General features: G+C 42.6%; 1 protein-coding gene across 1 annotated transcript in view; it reads left to right on the top strand.

Annotated features, from left to right (window-relative positions):
- ITGA5 (integrin subunit alpha 5) overlaps positions 1-20,564 on the top strand; it is a 239,741-nt gene that overhangs the window by 206,955 nt on the left and 12,222 nt on the right. The window contains exons 20-27 of the mRNA XM_033937236.1: positions 2,718-2,868; positions 6,279-6,368; positions 10,745-10,824; positions 11,850-11,930; positions 13,083-13,185; positions 14,693-14,851; positions 18,356-18,457; positions 18,642-18,761. Coding sequence (XP_033793127.1) covers positions 2,718-2,868; positions 6,279-6,368; positions 10,745-10,824; positions 11,850-11,930; positions 13,083-13,185; positions 14,693-14,851; positions 18,356-18,457; positions 18,642-18,761 — 886 coding nt within the window. The remainder of the gene's footprint in view (positions 1-2,717; positions 2,869-6,278; positions 6,369-10,744; positions 10,825-11,849; positions 11,931-13,082; positions 13,186-14,692; positions 14,852-18,355; positions 18,458-18,641; positions 18,762-20,564) is intronic.

Genomic DNA, 20,564 nt, shown 5'->3' with positions numbered 1-20,564 from the left:
AACCATAATCTCCTTACCCAAGGTTCGTTATTTTGCCAGTTTAAACTATGAATAGAGACCCAGGCATTATGAAATACTTTTATTATGAAAATAGAAAAATATAGTTCATAAGCCAGCAACAATAACTAATTATTGTTCACAAAATATCCGAATACATATATGAAACTCAGTACATAATTATTACAACACACTTGCTAGAAAATAAGTAAAACTAATTATTACACTCTAAATAATTCCTGATTAGCAGCAAACCATTACAGTTTATCACCAAGAGTAGCTTTACAAATCTTTATCCTATAGACAATAGGATTCCCTCTCTAACCCAGCTGAAAAGATAGATAAGTTCCTTACTCTCACCATCCAATTAGGCCTTAGCCCGGGAAACGGAATTATTCTTCTCAGCACGAAAGATATGAATTCCCTTGGTACAGGAACAAGAGTTCGTCAGCCACTGGTCCAGCTGTAAATTAGGTTGTCAGCAAAGGTTTCCTTTATGTGATGCAATCCAGATCTGTTTAAAGTCCAGTTCTCTCTCTCTCTCAGGCAGAGAGTCACAAGAGGTAACTTTCCAGGTCTTAATTATTATAGAAGAAGTGCAGAGAAACCTATAATAAGATGCAAGTTCACTCACATCCCAGCATAGACTAAATTCTAATTAGCACATTTCACTTGAATCTCATCAGATGACCTCTCCAGAAACATAACTTAGATGAATAGCCTTTCTATATAAAGTCTCGTACAGGCTGCTGAACAGAGGCATTAGATAAGAAGCACAGGAGCCATAACTCCCCCAAGATTCACATAGGCAGAGCATGTAGGCATAGCTGGATGTCCTTGACTAGAATACAGTTCTGGTACATACCCAGAATGCATCTTCTTTCTCTTCTTGCTAGGTTTAGGCTGGAATGATTTCTTGCAAACAATGGTTCAGGCTTTATGACGTCAGAGAGGCCTAACCTTCAGGTGCAAATAAGGAAACACCCCTACAACCTGCACGCCTTTGTCATCTCGTCTGCAACTCCAAAGGGAGACCTGGACAAGGAAGGGTCATGGGCGAATCTTGAGTGTTCCTAGGATTTAGGCACGGAGTGTTAGAATTCTTCCATTTATGTACCTGACTAACAGTAGTTAAGTGTAAGCATTGATACTGGCCTTTGGCAGGTGTCAATGCTCATGCCTAAAGTTAGGCCTAAGAATGCAGACTAAACCAGTATTCTATAAAGACAGTTCCATGTGAAACCGCATTTATAGAACTCGCACTTAGCACAGAATTCCCCCCTTCAGTTTAGTTGGTTCTATGTCTTAACTTTTTGTTATTTTCACATGCACATCCAGGAAAGGGTGAGTGGGATTGCATTATTATTTTACAGAAAGGAAGGTTACTGAATGAATATATGTATTCGTGCTTTTATTGATTAATCAGAGGGTGAGTGGGTTAAAATTATTGCTCAGATATGTTTGTAAGTCGAAACTGCTTATCTTGTTTTGCTATATGTTCACATACTTTTTTATTGCACTGTTAATATTTTAAAATCAATAAAGTTTAATTTAAAAAAAAGGGTGTAAGTGCTTTTGTCAAAGCACATAGCCCATATGTATCCAGTTATACTGGTGATCTATAAGGAAAAGTAGGTACCTACTCCTACCATGTGCCTTGCTGTTGAATTGCCCTTTTATGACTTATAAAATGATGCAATCATACAATAAACCCCTATTCTTCTGTGCTGTTGTACATATTTAAACCAACATTTTAGTTTTGGACTGTTTGTTGGCAGAATGGTCTTCTAAAGAATCATACTCCTAATTTTTTATACTTCTCTCCCCTCCCCCTTCATCTCTGGCACTAATATAGCTAGTCTGGTCATTTGAGCAACAGCACTTAGCTTGGGGGAGGGGGAGGGCAGATACCGGATATATTTCCAGATACCAACTACTAGGTGTCCCTCTTAAGTAATGAATCCTCCCCCAGGGCTGGCCTAAACATTAGGCATGACTAGGCAGTTGCCCAGGAGCAGCAGCTTCTAAGGAGTACCAAAGACCAACTCCAAGCCATAGGTTCTGACAAGTACAGTAAGCCAAGGAACTAACAAGGGGGTACTTTTACCAACAGGGAAAGTGAGGAGTTTTCAAACTGGTCATTTACACAGATTCTGGGAAGGGTGGTTTTTGGGTGATCATGATTGTTCGGAGCCCAAGGAGCCTAAAAGCACATTGGTGAGGGGGATGATTAAAGGTTTGCCTAGGGTGCATAATATCTGGACACCATCTCTCTTTCTCCCTGCCTCTCCCCCACCCCCAGATATAAATGTAACCTAGGTATTCAGCACTGAATATCCGGGTATACAGTAGCTGTTCTTATGTTGGCACTTATTCTGATTGGTACCCAGATAAAGATAAAGGAGCTCTTTTCCTGTCCTGACTTTATCCAGATAGTTAACCAATTAGCAGACTGAATATTGCTGCTAACCAGATTACTCACAGCTCCACCCTGGGCCACTGTGACACTTTCCAGTTAACACTGGATAACTTTCAGCAATAGTCTCACTGAAAATTACTGACTGGCCCCAGTGAGCAACACGTATCGAGGAGTCACTTCTACTCAGATAAGTGCTGCTAAATATTGACCCCTCTGTGTAAAAAAAATAAATAAATTGTATTACCACAGTTTTTATCATTAAAGAAAAGACTTTTACTGACCTTCCTATTTTCTTTTCTAGGGACAAAAATGTTGTGCACCTTGGAGATGATAATGCACTCACCGTAATCTTCAATGCCAAGAATGACGGGGAGGGTGGAGCCTATGAGGCCGAGCTATATGCAATCCTCCCTCCAGAAGCACAGTACAGTGGGATTGTACGCAATAATGAGGTACAGAGAGGTCACATGGAATAGAGTCCTTCCCCTCACTTCTGTGCCATCCCTGTCTGAGATGTGACCAGTACTAACCCAAGCCACTTAATTTCAGGTGACTGCACATACCTGAATGTTTAATACCAGAGCCTGGACATAGCCTCACACTGAATATCCAGTTTTCATTCAGTCCACGGCTGTCAGTAGCTTAAAAACTGCTGACTTGCCATAGGCTTAATATTGGGCCCTACAATTTTAGTTTAGAAAGAAATGAAGAGCAAGAGCAGAATCAACAAACTGAGAAGGTAAACAAATGGCTACACACATGGGAGCACTTTACAGTAAGTTTTTCTGGGCTCTGGGAGAGCATTTCCAGTCTGGTGCTGTTGCGATGGTGTGGCTGATCCTGCTTATCTATGGAGAAACTGAGGGAGACTGAAATAGGGGAGAGTGTGGAGCAGTGATTAAAGCTACAGCCTCAGCACCCTGTAGGGTGTTGGCAAGTCACTTAATCCCACCCAATGCCCCAGGTACATTAGATAAATTGTGAACCTGCAAGGACAGACAGGGAAAAATACTTGAGCACCTAAATAAATTCAGGTAAACCATTCTGAGCTTCCCAAATAAATAAATAGGAAGTTTCAAGCTTATTAAAATTTTGATTTGAACGCAATATCCAATAATTCAATGCATTTAACAATAGTAATTTGGGGGGGGACAAATAACAACCATTTAAACAATAAAAACATACAATCTTATCTATAGTTATGTAAAGATACATAAGGAATAGAAGGATAAATTACATTTGTTTAAAATAAAATAACCAAAAGAAAAAAAACATTTAGGGAGAAACAACTTCAGGAGGGATATTGAAAAGTTTTACAGAAACTTGGTCTAAAAGTAACTGTAATAAGTGAAAAAATAAGTCCTTTTGTGTTTTGGATCACTCTTTGGAGGAGAGTGTGATAGTGGTTAGAGCTACAGCCTCAGCACCCTGAGGTTGTGGGTTCAAACCCCATGCTGCTCCTTGTGACCCTGGACAAGTCACTTAATCCTCTCATTTCCCCAGGAACATTAGATAGATTGTGAGCTCACCAGGACCAATAGGGAAAATGCTTGAAGTACCTGTATGTAAACCGCTTTGAGTGCGATTATAAAACTACAAAAAGGCCATATACAAAATCCCAATCCCTTTCTTTGATCATTTTGATTTCAAATAGATTACATTGTTATATTGTTCTGAATGTCCCTTGTAATATCCTGACTACAAGGTCACTGATGCAGTGATCTCTGACTCGAAGATTATTCCCCCACGGTAATTTTCCCTGTCATTGTGTTCTAATTTCTGTGAAGGTTTATTCTAACCTAGAGGTGGACAACCATCGTCCTCGAGGGCTAGAACCCAGGGCCAGATTCTCTGCACAGTAGCATATAAAATATATGCATGCTATGGTTGCAGAAAATCACTGGTAATGGGGGGGGAGGGAGGGGGACTGCTCAGAAGAAAAATTGCTAGCACAGCTCTTCCTCCTGCTGCCTGCTTGCTTGTCAAAAATAAAACATAAAAGCTTGCTCTCCCTGCCTGAACCAGCAAGCAGGGAGAATAGGGGCTACATTTTTTAAATGGGCACAGCTTTTGTCTGTGCACAACGCGCACACAAGAGCTATGCCTAAAAAATAAAGCACTCCTCCCGATACTAAAAGCCTCCCCACACCCCAAACATTGGGATACTTTTTTTTTTTTCTGTCGCAAGGTTGGGGGACCTACCAACTGCAAGCTTCCCCCTAACAGTCCCCCACCACACCAAGCCTGGTGGTCTAGTGGGCAGTCCCAATCTCCGACCCCCCCATTCATTTTTAGAAGACCAGCAGGAGGGATGTTCACTCACTCCCACCAGCATCCTGGGATGCACTGGGGAGAGGCCTAAGGCCCTGATTGGCCCAGGTGCCTAAGGCCCCTCCCTCTAGTGGCCTTAGGAGGAGCCTTAGGCACCTGGGCAAATCAGGGCTTTAGGCCCCTTCTGGTTCACCTTGGAATGCACTGGGAGGGAGGGGGCCTAAGACTTAGATGGACCCAGGTGCCTAAGGCCCCTCCCATAGGAATAGTCAGGGCCAGTCAGGGCCTTAGGCCTCTTCTCAGTTCATCCCAGCATGCACCGGGAAGGGGAAGGTCTGCTATTTTGAAGAGGCGGGCCTGCCAGCAGAAGGGAGTGAGCATTTCTCCTGCCAGCTTTAGGATCAGGATTGTAAACTAGAACAGCCAAACTGCTGTGGACATGAAATGTTTGAAACTAGAATTGTCAAACACTTTGAAACAAAGGGAAAGGGGCTTAATAGAAACCCTAAGTTTCTTCACCCAGCACCAGACTTAATTCCACTGTAGCAGTAAATTTTACTGCTAGTCTCCCTCAGTTTCCAAAAATTAAAGAAGTGAATTGATTTTTTTACTCTTTCAAAAATTATAAAGAGTAAGGAACACTCAATGAAGTTACATGGAAATACCTTAAAAACAAACAGGAGGAAATATTTTTTTCACTCAACGAATAGTTCCTCTGGAATTCATTGCCAAAGGTAGCAATGGTTAGCATAGCTGGGTTTAAAAAAGATTTGAACAAGTTCCTGCAGGAAAAAAATCCATAGTCTATTAAGACAGGCATGGGGGAAGCCACTGCTTGCCCTTGTTTGGTAGCATGGAATGTTGCTGTTATTTGGGTTTCTGCCAGGTATTTGTAACCTGAATCGGACACTTTGGAAAAAGGATACTAGGCTAGGTGGACCATTGATCTGACTGAATATGGCTATTCTTATGTTCTTAAAGTGGGGGAAGGGGTGTGATTAAAAAGCAATGAGAACTCGCATCTCCTATGGAATGTATTTGTGTGTTCAGGTAGCTTCTGTACTGAACTGAGTAAAGGAGCAAAGTTCTCAAGCTGGTGCATTAAGTTAGTACAATAAAAAGATCTTGCATTCAGCTTGTTTGACTTTTTTCTTTGTATTTAGCAGCAAAGATAAATAAATTGAAAGCTTTGTACATATACCTAAGGGAGAGTGATGGATAAGGTACAGAGGATGGAAGAGCAGGTGGTACATGGAGAAGGAGAAATTTCAGAACCTAGATGCTCCTCCCTGCCCTCTCTTCTTGCTACTCTGTCTAACCCAGGGATCTCAAAGTCCCTCCTTGAGGGCCGCAATCCAGTCGGGTTTTCAGGATTTCCCCAATGAATAGGCATTGAAAGCAGTGCATGCACATAGATCTCATGCACATTCATTGGGGAAATCCTGAAAACCCGACTGGATTGCGGCCCTCAAGGAGGGACTTTGAGACCCCTGGTCTAACCTGTGCTGTCTCACCCCCTCTACCCCCCCCCCCCTTATTTGTTCCTTGCAGTGTCATTACTGGTGCCTTTGTGTGTCTTTTTTTTCTGCAGTCTCTCTCCATTCTCCCTTGTACCTATGAAGAGAACCAAACCCAGGTGGTAATCTGTGACCTCGGGAACCCTATGAAGTCTGGCACTAGCGTGAGTAATTATGGGAGACCTTTTTCATCTTGGGTAGGGGGCAAGACTCCCGTAGAATAACTGAAATGTTTAAATTCTGAGCTGTGATACAAAAATGGAGAAGTAGTGGGCACAATTGTGCTTCAGCATATATAGCTCACATGGAATGTACATACACACACACATGCTGTGATGCAGGCAATGGGTCTAGCTGTTAGATAATGCATGCACATTTTATAGGTGCATGATTGTTGCTGCTACTTGTAGGACTTTTTGGACAGTTCATCTCTTGCATTGCTGTGTCTGGCAGTGCTCTGATAGAATGAGCTGATGACCTTGTCCTGAGATCAAAAGCCATTATGGATGCTGACCTCTTCTTGTATCTCAGCTGAGGCCTCTCCTAGTGGCTGGATAAAGCATCGGTGGCAAGGGTACTTAGGGAGAGCCGATAGGGGTGCAGTAGTTCTGAGTGAGATTCTTCTTTCTGTGATCAGCTTCTCTAGACGGTAGATATTCTGTGAGCTACATCAAGCATAAAATAATTCTTTCTCCATTCATCAGGTTTTACTTTTAACTTGCTAGCTTCAAGAATACAGCCTTTTTCTAGCAGAACTGAAGTGCACAGTAGCATAGAAGGAGTAACCTGGATCCCCATGCTCTCTAGAGTACTTTCTGAAGGAGGAAAAAGACCATTTTTCAGGGCCCAGGTGTTTCACTGGACAGGAGAAATACACAATGGGACAAATTCTATAAATGGCATCCCGATTGTAGGCAGCAGTAAACATCCTACCGCTGTCTAAGCAGCCAATCGGAATGCACGTTTTCTTAAAAAAAACAATCTGAGGCAGGACACCTGTTGGGGGTGCAAGGAGGCACCTAGAGACACTTAAGCTCTCCCAAGACTGAGCATGGGTGTGGTTTCACCTGGAAGTGGCTTAATGCTGGTCTACATTTCAAATAGACATGGCCGCTAAACTGATTGCAGCAAGGAAATCTCCCTGCCACGATCAGCTGAGTGGCCGCAGCAGGGAACCCACAAACCCCACTGCAAGTCCACCGATAGGAGGAATGCCCACTCCCACCCGCCGCCACCCCTGAACCTCCCCCCTCCCCCCACTGTCTGCGGCAGGAGGGATACCTACTCTCTCCTATCGGAACCCCAGAAACAACCCCCAGCAGACACCACCAATTCCCATCCCAGACCCAGAGGAAGGACCCCAGGCTTACCTTTTTTCCCTGGTGATCTAGTAGCGCGCTGGAGCAGGAGCAATTCCCACTCGCTCCTGCTTATACTTTTTCAGCGATGAAAATAGCTTCGTGAGGGCCATGATAGCACCTTCTGAGCCTTTGATTAATTCAATTGGAATATCATTGATACCAGGTGACTTGAGTAGCCTCGTAAGACTGCCGCTGGAAGACTTCCAGCGGCAGTCTCATGAGGCTACTCAAGTCACTTGGAATTAATCAAAGGCTCAGAAGGTGCTATCATAGCCCTCACTCAACTATGCAAACAGATTTGGAAGGAAAAAACATGGCCGGCCAATTGGAGAAGATCACTGTTCATACCTATATCGAATAGAGGTGATGCATTAATTCCACATGCTAGCAAGGTGATGCATTAATTCCACATGCCAGCAAAATATTGCTGAAATAATACAACAAAGGCTACAATTATACATTGAGCAAGAACTACCTGAAATTCAGGCTGGTTTCAGAAAAGGTCAAGGAAAAAGAGACATTGTCAGTGTTAGACAGATAATGGAGAAGAGCAAAGAATACCAAAAGCAACTATACTTTTGCTTCATTGACTATAGCAAAGCTTTTGACTGTGTGGATCACGATAAACTATGGAGAACTCTATCATCAAATGGGAATACCCAAACACATAACTCATCTGATAAAGAGCCTCTACGAAAATGAAAAAGCTGCAGTAAGAACAGAATATCGAAAGTATAAAATTTCTGTATATCTGGATGTCAAAGTTTTTTTGTGTTTCAAACTGACGCCTCAGCCCCACCACAGAACAGAATATGGCAGCACTGATTGATTGGTTTCCTGATTGATTGGTTTCCAATAAAATGTGGCATCAGCAAGGATGCATCTTGTCACCTTACCTGTTCAACCTTTATGGAAAAGCCATATTCAGAAAAGCAAATTTGGAAGAAGAGTGTTGGTTTCAAAGTTGTTGGCCGAAATATAAACAACCTGCACTATGCAGATGATACAACACTCATCACCTGTAGCAAAGAAAATATGCTGTATCTACTGAGAAAAGTCAAAGCCGAAAGTCATGACATGGGATTAGAGTTGAACATAAACAAGACGAAGATCATGAACATGGAAAGTGGTGAAGAAATACTGCGCAGAATAGCACTTGGTCACTCTTCAATGAAGGCTCTCGACAAACTATTCATAGGCAAGAAAATAACACTCCAAACAAAAATCAGACTTGTCCACACATCCATTTTCTCAATGGTCAATTACAGATGCAAAAGCTGGACACTATGGAAACAAGACAGAAAGAAGATTGACTCATTTGAGCTTAGGTGCTGGAGAAGGATTTTATGCGTGCTGTGGACCGCCAGAAGAACTAATGAATCGATTCTGGAAGAGATCAAACCAGCTATGTCACTCAAAGCTCAAATGATGAAGTTACGACCGTCTTATTTTGGTCACACTGTCGGAAGAGAAGGACATTATGTTTGGAAAGATCGAAGGAACCAGGCAAAGAGGGCAACCTGCATCTGGACACATTGAAAACAACCATGGAGATGATGCTGAAGGACCTTAACAGACTAGCACAAAACTGATTTCTTTTTAGATATGTAATTTATCAAGTCACTAGGGCTTAAGCACGGGTCGAATGGCACCTAACGAACTAGTATGCCAAGGACTGACCAAACACCCTCCTATATTTAATCCCTTTTGCATTTGGAAAGTGTAGTACCAAATTTGTACCTTTGTCGTAATTGGTTAGTATTGTTTTTGAAAAAAGAACCGACTGACTAAGGAAAGAGGGACCTAGCCTTGAAATGCTTTAAAAATTAGATAGCTAAGTTTGAATGCTACGCGATGTTCCACAAACAGCCATTGTAATTTTAATAATGGAGACTTCTTATCGAACTTTCTTGCCTGATATATTAGTTTTGTCAAAGTATTTTGAAGATTTCTAATGTGATTATAGTTTGCTTAGTACAGCCCATATTATTATAGTGATCTGTGTTACAATACATTCTTGGTTGACTTGTGTCCCTTCCCCACTCTTTCTTTTGACAATACATTCTTGAACTAGTAATTTAAATTGATTCTGTTGAAAATAACATCTGATTCTATAAACTTGTTTTAACTTCCAAAAAGCCTGTTTTTTTAAAATAAAAGCATTAACTTGAACTTCCATAGAAAGTACTTTCAAGCACGTTTCAAAAGTGGCATGAGGGCTGCCAATAGCTATATTTTTCTTGTCCAAACCAAATACTGTCCCCTACCCAGAGAAGCTTAGGCCCTCTTTTATTAAGGTGCGCTAATCGAATTAGCGCATGCTAAACGCTAACATGTCCATAGACTAACATGCTTGTGTTAGCGTTTAGCGTACGCTAATCGAATTAGCACATCTTAGTAAAAGAGGGGGTTAGTTTTCTCTTTGTGACAGCCATTTTGATACAGGAGTGATAGGCAAGAGTGAATGAGGTTTGCTCTTGCCCCAATACCCCGCACCAGGCCACTTGGAATAGATGGGTAGACCTGGGGGGAATCTGGGAGGGAAGAGAAATTGGAAGGGTGATCCTAGTACTTTTCAGGAAAGGAATGGTTGGAGGAAAGATGGCAGTTTCTTTAGAGGGGTGGAGGGGGACGGTAAGGGAGTCCACATCCAGGTACCGGCCAATATTCAGTGCCAGTAACCAGATAGCTAACCAGGTGAAGATAGGACTGTTTTTTATATGTTCCTGTTTGCCCAGTTAACTATCCATGCAACATCTCTGAATAGACTAGATGGGCCATCTGCCGTCTCTGCTCGTGGACCACCCTTGCATTACTTGGATACTGCAGGGTTAGTCAGCGCTGATATTCAGTGACACTATTCTGTTATATGCTACTGAATATCAGCAGATAGCCGGGATAAAGCAGTTTAACTGGAGGGGAAGCCTCTCCCACATGGTTCAATCACTTTGAATATCAACCCTTTAGATTTTAAGCTGTATGAGGCAGAGACATTTTATACCTACGTGTAATTCTGATATAAAATATCTTGGTTTAGAGTGCTCTAAGAATACTGAAGAGTAATTTTTTTTCCTCTTGTCTCTTTCATTACCTCCTCTTCCTCTCTCTATAAATCTTTTGTTCACTGTAACTTTTACTTCCATGTCTTCATCTGTTCCATCTTTCACTCCTGGTTAAAGCTGTGGGGAGGCTTGAGGTTCACTGTGCCCCTCCTCCGGGACTCCAGGCAGAAAGTTCAGATTGAGTTTCAGGTTCGCAGGTATGTGAATAATGGGGGAGGGGAACTAGACTCCATAAGCTTGCATTGGAGCTGGGCACTAACATTTAACGCACAGCTTCCTAGTGCAAGTCTAATGCTGAATTTTAGCTCCACAGTGCAGTAACCAAATGGTATGTAAATAAGTCTGCCACACAAAAAAAATGTACATTAACAGGGCAGAATACACCAAATATATGCACAGACAGGTCTATGCTAGTGTCAACTGAAGACTTGTGAAAAATCTCCAGACCTGATTTACTTAGATCCCTGACCCCTAAAACATCTCTGATGATCTAGTTGAAGAGCCTCTTGGACCTTTTACAACTTTAAATTAGGAAGCAGGAGCAGGACTGATACCCACACTCTCTTATCTCCGTGCTGCCATCTTGAAAATTGGCATTGCCAAAGCCAATGCAGTGCATTGTGGGACACATTGCAAAACATCAGCCTACCAAATAAGGCAATAATTTGGCAAATTGACTCCACGCAGTTCAGCCCAGGTTGGGGTTTCAAGATGGTGGACCATAGGCAGGACCAAGTGAGCAGCACTCCTGCTTCAAGCTTAAAGGTGCATGAGAAGGTGAGGGATGGAGGTCAAGGGGAGGTCATGAATGGGGAGTCAGGGACCAGAGACATTTTTGTCGTATGGCAGGCCAACTTGGCAGTAGGTGGGGGGAAACCTCTGCATCCCTTGTGCTGACTTAAAGATTCAGCTCTGTGAAATGAGTGAAAAGAGCTGCTAGATTTAGTGTGTTTTTTTGCGATAACTGTAATTTAATCTGACATGATTTGCTTGCTCTTTACATGACCACTGTGCTACCCGTTAGTGCAATGGTCTTAGACTGATTTTTTTTTTCCCCATGTCTATTTTCCTGCATTGGGAGTAAGATTAGCTCAGGAAGATCAAGGGTAAACCATTGCAGTAACAGGTAACGCAAGAATCTGGGTAGAGAGGGGGGGAGGGATTAAAAGGGCACAGAAAATGGTAAGGATGATGTGTGATTTTGTGTTTTTGTCTTTGACAGCAAGAATGAGAATAACTCCAGGAGTGAGGTGGTTCCTTGGGATCTTCAGGTGGAGGCATTTTCTACCATGTCTATCAACGGGTGAGTGTAGCAATATGAGCCGTGGCAAAGCTAGATACTTTCCTATTCCTCTAAACCAGAGTTCTCAACCCAATATTTGGGACACACCAAGCCGGTCTGATTTTGAAGATAACGAATACGCAGGAGATAAATTTTGAAGAACCTTAGTCAGTCAGTCTGGTTATAAAGATGGTGAATATGCATGAGACAGATGTACAAAGAAAGTGTGAGCGGACTGCTGGGCGCGATGGACCTCTGGCCTGACACAGCAGAGGCACTGCTTATGTTCTTATGAAGCAGGCTAAATTTATTAAATCAAAATCATGAATGCGGTTAATGTTACCACCTTGAGCCAAACCAAAGGGCCTGACACGGTCCGTGTTTTGGTAAACATGCCTTCATCAGGGGTCCCAGGTGGATAAGGTATCAAATAAAACTGCAGACAAAAAAACTCGGCCTCTGTGCAAAAACAGCAATACTCAGAGTATCCAGAGATCGTTTCCATATTGCTGTTTTTGCACTCGGGCTGAGTTTTTTTTGCCTGCGGTTTTATTTGATACCTTATCCACCTGGGACCCCTGATGAAGGCGTGTTTGCCAAAACACGGACCGTGTCGGGTCCTTTGGTTTGGCTCAAGGTGGTAACATTAACCGCATTCATGATTTTGATTTAATAAATTTAGCCTGCTTCTTTATACAGCTGTCTGCAGTTTTCTTTGCTTTTGGTTTGTGCCTTATTCACTGCAGACTGTTTTGGTTTTCTCCTTTTGTTGTTTGAATATGCATGAGATAAATTTGCAAGCACTGCCTCTATTTTATACAAATTATCTCATTGTCAGTATTCTGGAAACTTGACTGGCTGGCTGTGGCTTGGGTTTGAGAATTCTTGATCTAAAATAAGCTGAGTTTCATTCTGAACGTGGACTCATCACTGATGCAAAGGGGGAAAGGAAAGGAGAGAGGCAAAATGGAGAAGAGCCACCTGTTTGCTTACAGCAACACCTGGTGGCTGTACAGAGAATGCAGTAGGGAAAAGATTTCACTCTTGCTGTCTGCCATAGAGGAAGGGAAAATACCAAGAGAGGTGTTCACGTTGATTAGTTGGGAGAGACAAAGAGGAAGAGATAAAAAGAATGCATGATACTGTTGGCCATAAGCACTTTTGGTTTCTTAGTGTTTCCAAGGACAGTTTCTCCTTCCCAATCAAAAACTGGAAGCCTGTCCAAAAGCCCGTGAAAGAGGAGGAGCTGGGTCCAAAAGTGGAACATGTGTACGAGGTGAGCCTGGGCGTGCAGACGATATAACCCATGCCTTCATATTTCCCTATAATTTCACTTATTTAGCTTGTAGCCTATATTTTCATATACAAGCTTAAAGTAGGTACCTCGTAATAGAATAGAAAGGTTAAATACACTGAATGAGCACACACTTCTTAATGCCATAGATATATAAAGGTTTGAAATGCCTACATTGTGACGTGATAAATTGGCTCTGATTATACACTGATCATCCCATCACCATGTATTCTATTGGTATTGTAGCCGAGGACCTATATCCAGCTAAATCTGCAATAATCAACAATCCAGCCCACACTTTTTTGGCTTGCGGGCTACTTTTAAAATGACCAAGTCAATATGATCTACCAACAATAAAATTTAAAAAAACACAAAGCACACTGTACGCAGAGAGGTCAAGGCAGATGACTTTAAAATATGCAATGTCACCTCAGTAACAACTATACAAAAATAGACAAATATACCCCCTCTCCTTTTACTAAACCACAATAGTGGTTTTTAGCACAGGGAGCTGCGCTGAATGCCCCTCGCAGCTCCCGACGCTCATAGGCTCCCTGCGCTAAAATCCACTATCACGGTTTAGTAAAAGGGGGCTATAGTGCAAAATATAGACAGCAGATATAAATTCTCAAAACGGACACATTTTGATCACTAAATTGAAAATAAAATAATTTTTCCTACCTTTGTGTCTGGTGATTTCAAGATGTCTCTGGTTGCACTTCCTTCTTCTGTAAATCCCTTTTCTTTCTCTCTCCCCCTGCCTGCCTGTCTTTCTTTCTCTTTCCCCCTGCCCCCCCTTTATTTCTGCCTTTCTTTCTCTCTCTCCCCCCGCCCCCTCTTTATTTCTGCCTTTCTTTCTCTCTCCCTCTGCCTGCTTGTCTTTCTTTCTCTCTCCCCCTGCCCCCCAAGCCATTGTACCGATTTTTCCATTTTCCTGATTCTTTCCCTACCCCCCCCCCCAAGCCATCACGCCGATTTTTCCCTGCTGCTTCCCCAAGCCAGGCTTGCCGTGTACAAGCACCAGGCCCACAAGACTTCACCTCCAACGTCAATTCTAATGTCGGGGAGGAAGTTCCAGGCCAGCCCGGCAGTGATTGGCTGGCCCATAACTTCCTCTCCGACGTCATAATTGACGTCAGAGGTGAAGTCCTGTGAGTCCAGCGCTTGGCTTGGGGAAGCAGCAGGGAGAAAAAGATCACAAAGGCAACACAATCGACTCGCGTTGCCTTTGCAATCTACTGGTCGATCGCAATCGACCATTTGGGCACCCCTGCTCTATATCGTTATCCCCATCCTCTCAGCTAGAGGTGAGAGGTGCTAGAGGTGAGAGGGTTTGTATCCCTGTGCTCATACCCTGAGCCTCCCAGTCCTAGAGTTGAAAGTCTCTGTAACTGTGTGTCCATGTGGTTTTTGAACAGTGGTTTCCCATTGGTTGTAGAATGCTGTCCTAACCTATCATACGGATAATTGTCCTCCTTTCCCCTTGCAGTTGGTTAATATTGGTCCCAGTTCTATCAGTCACGGTATGCTGGAGCTGAGATGTCCGATGAAGTTTCAGAATGAGCAGGTGATGTATGTGATGCACTATTCCACCCAGAGGTTGATGAACTGTACTTCAAGTCACCCCATCAACGAGCGCAACTTACTGGTGAGGACTTGCTATGTATTTTATGAATTTTCAAATTGAATAAACTTTGACAACAGACAAATTGTAATGTTAATTAAGTTTTATATATATATATATATTATTTTTTGGAATTTCTTTAGGCCCTTTATACAAGTCATGAAAGTCCATTGCCATAGACAGAAAATAGTGAATCAGGCCCTAAGTGGGCAAGAAAAGACTGTGTAGAGAGGACAATGACCAGAAGACTTGCTTGATTCTGGGGATGAGGGAAGGTTACATTCTGTCCTAGGGGTAGGATATTATGGAGGAATATACAGTAAATTCCATGCTGGTCAGACCATGATCCACCAAGCCTCTACATCTTGTTTCCAGCAGTCACTGTTCTGAGTCAGTTGAAAGTACTCAGCAGACCCCCAACAGAAAACACATTTCCATAATGCTGCTGTACACTTAAGGCCAATCCAGCCTTTTGCCCACCCTGCCTCACTAACTTGCCAGAGGATGTGGTAAGAGCAGTTAATGTAACTGGTTTTATAAAAGGTTTGGATAAGTTCCTGGAGGAAAAGTTCATAGTCTTTTGTTGAGACAGACATGGGTCGGTAGCATGGAATAGTGTTACTATTTGGGTTTTTGCCAGGTACTTGTGACTTGGATTGGGCTCTGCGAAGATTGGGCTACTGGGCTAGATGACCATTGGTAAGGCTATTCTTATGTTCTCCTTTTCCTTAAGACCAGTAACTCAGGTACATTAACACTGCACCAGATATCACCTTCTCCCATTGGCGTATTTTATCTCTTCAGCCCTGTTCCTACTACTTTTGCTCTATTGGTCTCTAGCATGTTTAAATTCTATTTGAGTATTCACCACCTCCACTGGGAGGCTGTTCAAGGCTGCTTCTGTCCCATTTGGTTCTTATATTATTTAACCGGACATTTAGATTTCTTCCCTTGACTTACCACTCAGCTTTGTAATGATTTAAGCAGCCCCAGCAAAACTTATATCTTTTGAAACTAGGTGACATGGAGGGGGAGGCAAGATCATGTCACCTCCCCCTTCCCTTTTTTTTCTACACACTTCACTGGCTGCCACTTAACAGTTCAAGATGGTGGTGATGGTTTTTTATGTTTTGTGTGGCTTGGCCCTGCAATATTTTCAGAGGAGATGACATGAGCATGTTCCAGGCCGTGGTGTAGACCAGAGTTTTCCAGACTCTGAACCCAGACCCTAAATGGTATCACAATACCTGCATTTAGGATCATGACCTGGGCAGACATTTTATAGAATGTATTTGTCCTGCACTGCCTGGGGACACACACTTTTCACAGCCACACACAGCTTGGGGGATCACAGCTGCAGAAAGACTGATGTGCATTAGACAGTGTAAAGCACCTTGCTTTCTCAATGGCTGTTCCATTAGCCTGGGGCATTTTACCTGAAATGAGTCCGGCTCAGATGGACTTTCATGCAAAGTTGAAAATCTGTTTTGTTTTTTTAGGAAGACTTATCAAAGGGTAGATAGGTGAAAATGGCCAGTGAAGTAGGTTAATATTAAGATGAGATATAGGAGGGTTGGTTGGGTGTTTTTATAGAGCAAAGGTATGTATTTTTTATATAACAAAGGTTTCTAAATTTTCTCAGTTCAATTGAAAGAGACAATAAGCAGTTTAGGAGCAATACCTTACCTGCTATATTTCACTGTATCAAAGTTTCTAAGCTGAAGAAGCTGAAACTGCTTCTCCCATAGAAATATAGTGGATCATTTTTTTTAGGGGGAGCACGACTTATTTTTCTCAAAAACCTGGTCCAAACTGGCTTATTTCTTAAAACTCTAGTCTAGTGTGTCATTTTACTAGGTGTTTTTTTCCCATGCCAAATTTGATTCCTGTCCCTATTTTGTTCCCCCCCCCTGCCAATATTCACTGGACTGGAAACACTGCAACTCTTCTCTCTGCTATTAGCCTATTGCTCAGTCCTTCTTTGCCCTGCAGCCTATTGACTGGCTAAGGAATATCTGATCAATGGTGTCTCCTCAGCTATTGTTCCTGCTTACTTTGCAGCTTATTGGCTGGCTAAGGAATGCCTGACCAATAGGCTGCAGGGGGAAGTGGGAGCAATAGCTGAGAAGAGACTGCCTTTCTTTCAGCTTTACATGGGGAATATTTGAGCTCTGAGGCTGGGCAGTGTTGGAAAGAGTATTAGGGGTATTCTAGCACCCACAGAGCTGGCACCTATGGTGGGTGGTAGTTCTTCAGGTTGGAGCAGTTTACAGGATGATGAGGCAGTTGGAGTAGATTTTTGAAGTGGGAACTTTGCAGGGAATAGTTTTAGGAGATGGGGCAGTTTGGTACTGCTGTTATAGGGAGATATTTTTTTGTGTGTATGAGCAGTATGCACTACAGGGTGATATTGCAGAGGTTTAGCTTTTAGGAATCTGGCAGTTGGGCGATGTAGTTTTAGTATTGTAGGGAGGGTGAGTAGTTTCTGGTTGTTTGGAAGAGTAAGAAATTCCACTTTTTAAATTGCCTTGCCCTGTTCTGTAACTGATACATTTGTCTTAAATTTCTATGTGAAGCTAGAACTCCTCCTCCCTTAGAAATGCATTGGGCTAGTCTGATTGACCTGTTTTCAAATTTGTGCTGTTTTACAGATTTCCTCCTCATGCTAGGTTTCATCCATTCTGTTAAAATTTGGCAGAGTTATTTTGCCCTTAGACATGTCAGAAAGACTTTCATTGAGTCAGAAAGAATAAAAATCTTGAATTAATTTGCTTGAATTTTTTTGCCTACTTCAGTTTTCTGTTTTCTCTGCAGAAACATCCCCTCCCTGTAGAACTGTAGAACAGTTCTGTTGTAATGCAAAGTGTAATTTACTTGAATATTCAGGCAATTTAATTTTTCAGGGTTAAGCAGTATCCTGTTACGAAATGACTTTTGGAGCATAGGCATATAAAACTGAGCAGCTGGTAAAACTGAGATAAATGAGATGTAAGGTTTACTATAAAGTGTGTCTCTTTCCTCTGATTTATTTAAAACATTTTTAATCCTCCTTTATCCACATGCGCGGATGCATTCCAGCTCTGGCCCGAAGAGCCGGGGCTGGATTTGGGGTGGGGGGAGGTGGAATGGGGCAGGGCTGAGGGCAGACTCAGGGCAGAACAGATGGAAACTCTGGTAACCCTATTTAGATGGAGGGACTCTACAACAGTTTTACTTCAGACTGTCTTCTTTGTGACTATAAATTAATAGTAGTAATTCAAAAAAGTTATTTCTATGATTTAACAAGTGGGAATTCCTGGTTATCCACAAGCAGTCAGCTGAGTAGGGGTCTCTGAAGCATGGCTGGCCTTCTATAGGTTTGGCGCCTCCTGCTGGTTAAAGGTTGGCATTGACATTGACCGACCAATCTCTGCCATCACAGCAACAATTCAAGAAACTATTTTTAAAAATCTGTAGAAAACTAAATATCTGGATGAGCATTGAAAGGAGAGAGGCAGCGGATAGTAAAATATTTTCCCTTAAATGCAGCATTCTCCAACAGAGCAGACTACAACAAAAGCGCCCAATCTACAGCACCACATCCAGCAGAGGGATCTCAACCGCAACCCCTCTGGGACTACGCATACATTGGTGAGTCTCTTGCTCCTTTTTGAAGTGTTCCTGGGTGTAAGAAGATTGGTCAGAAAACTAAACAGAATAGTCTAACCCCTTCTACATACCCCTTCGTGTACCTCAAAGCAGGTACAGAACAGAAACAGCTCAGGTAGCAACAGCAGTGTAGAGCGTGCCTCACTTTCTCTTTCTCTCCCTGCAGAGATGCTCGCAGCCACAGGTGGAGTGTTTTCATCTGCGTTGTGACGTTGGGACACTGGAAAAGCGGAATACAGCAGTTCTCAATATGTACTTCCGAATCTGGGCACAGACCTTCATGCAGGTGAGTTCTGTAACCCCAATTGCAATTCAGCAGCTCGCCATAATATAGCCAAAAAAGAGACAGCAAGTCTGCTGTGACACTGTAATGGAATCAGTAGGAGCAGTGTGACGCTCCCTGTGACCTTGAGCAAGTCACTTTGTCCTCTGTCACCTCAGGTACAGCTTTGACTGTACAGTAAGTTCACTTTGGTAGAAAAATAACTTGAGTATCTGATTGTTGCTTTGAACTCAGATTTAGAAAAGTTGAGTAATTATATTCAAAATCCAAAACTTAAATCATTACGTCTAGCAGCATTCACACCGAAGTCTGCACAGTAGGTGTTCAATTTGTACCCACGAACCGATTCTTGCAGAAATCTACACATTTTCTGCTCCTCCTACTTGGCAGAGGAGCACAGAGCCCCCTACAGTATTTCTGCAAACAAAGAGTGCAGAAGTGTTTTGTGATCTGCTCTACTTATTTTATTCTTTTTTTGACGCAAGTTCTTTTTGGTAGATTTAGTGCCTTGAGATCCCTTATTCAGGTGGCTCTCTGCCTGGGAAAGGAAGCAGTTCCTGTGGAGCTGGATTGCAGCTTCACGGGTCAAGCCTCAGGTGGACCTGTGGAGCCAGCCTGCTGTGTGCCACCATCAGAGCTCAGTATCTGTCCCCCTGTGAGCCAGCTTGCCTTCTGACCTTGTCAGAGGTTTAAGCGTAGGCTGTATGCATCTTGAGTAAGAGCCCTCGGAGTACTTGTCTTTGCCGCTGGCTAAGTTCGAGTTTGTGCTCATTGCACATAGCAGATTGGTTCATATTGTTGCCATGTTCATGCCTGTTTTTTCCCATGTTTCCAGTTTATTAATGTTTTTCTTACATATTGTAGAACAGAACAAAATAATGATATGTTTTTGGTGAAGTTCCCCATGCCCTTTCTATCTGCTTTGTTCCAGTGCTGTCTTTGGCATTTGGACTCAACTGTAGGGAGCTTTTTGTTCCTCTGCTGAGAAGGAGGAGCAGAAAACAATGCATGTGGCTTTCTCCAAGACCTGGTTCGCAGGTGTAGATTGAATACTGTACAGAATCCTCCGTGGATTTACAGAATGAAGATTATCAAAGGTAGAACCTAATCATTCAGTGCTCCTCCAACCACTGAATGTGTTTCAATCCTCACAAAAAAAAAACCACTTCAGTTTAAGGCTGAAACAGGGCAGCACTGAGATTAGCATTAGAGAATGACATAGGGACCGTTTAATATGGTATACCGTGGGTCACCGCAGTAAATCCGCAGGAATGGAGACATTTGCAACAAGACCTTTCACCGCCCCGCGGGAATGGGCACAAGACCTTTTACCGCCCCGTGGGAGCAGTGAAAAGTCTTACTCCTGTGGTAAAAAAAAATTGCGCCTGTGTCAGACTCGGCATCTTCTCCTGAGCTCCTCTTGTGCCTATTTTACCTTCAGGAGCCAGCCATGCCACAATGAAGACAGAAGGAACCTAAAACCAAAGCCTGAGACCAATGTGATTTGAAGAATAAAATTACCAGATAACAAAAAGAAAAAAAAAAAAAATTATTTTATATTTTGTGATTAGAATATTTCAGATTTGAAATATGTATCCTGCTAGAGCTGGTATTAGACATAACTGGGGACCGCAAAGTCCAAGCTGTGCTTCTTTAGCTTCCAGCTGGCTTAGGGCTCTCTCTCTGACCAGGGGGCAATTGCCCTAGTTGCACTCCCCTAACATTATTCTTGCTATGTGTGACTAAAGTATTCTGTTAGCTTGATTTTTCTATGTAGCATTCTGTAGTAATTTGGTTTGTTCAGTT

This window comes from Geotrypetes seraphini, chromosome 3, assembly GCF_902459505.1.
Source record: "Geotrypetes seraphini chromosome 3, aGeoSer1.1, whole genome shotgun sequence".
In the NCBI taxonomy this organism is placed as follows: domain Eukaryota; kingdom Metazoa; phylum Chordata; class Amphibia; order Gymnophiona; family Dermophiidae; genus Geotrypetes; species Geotrypetes seraphini.
This window is presented reverse-complemented; position numbering and strand designations above follow the sequence as displayed.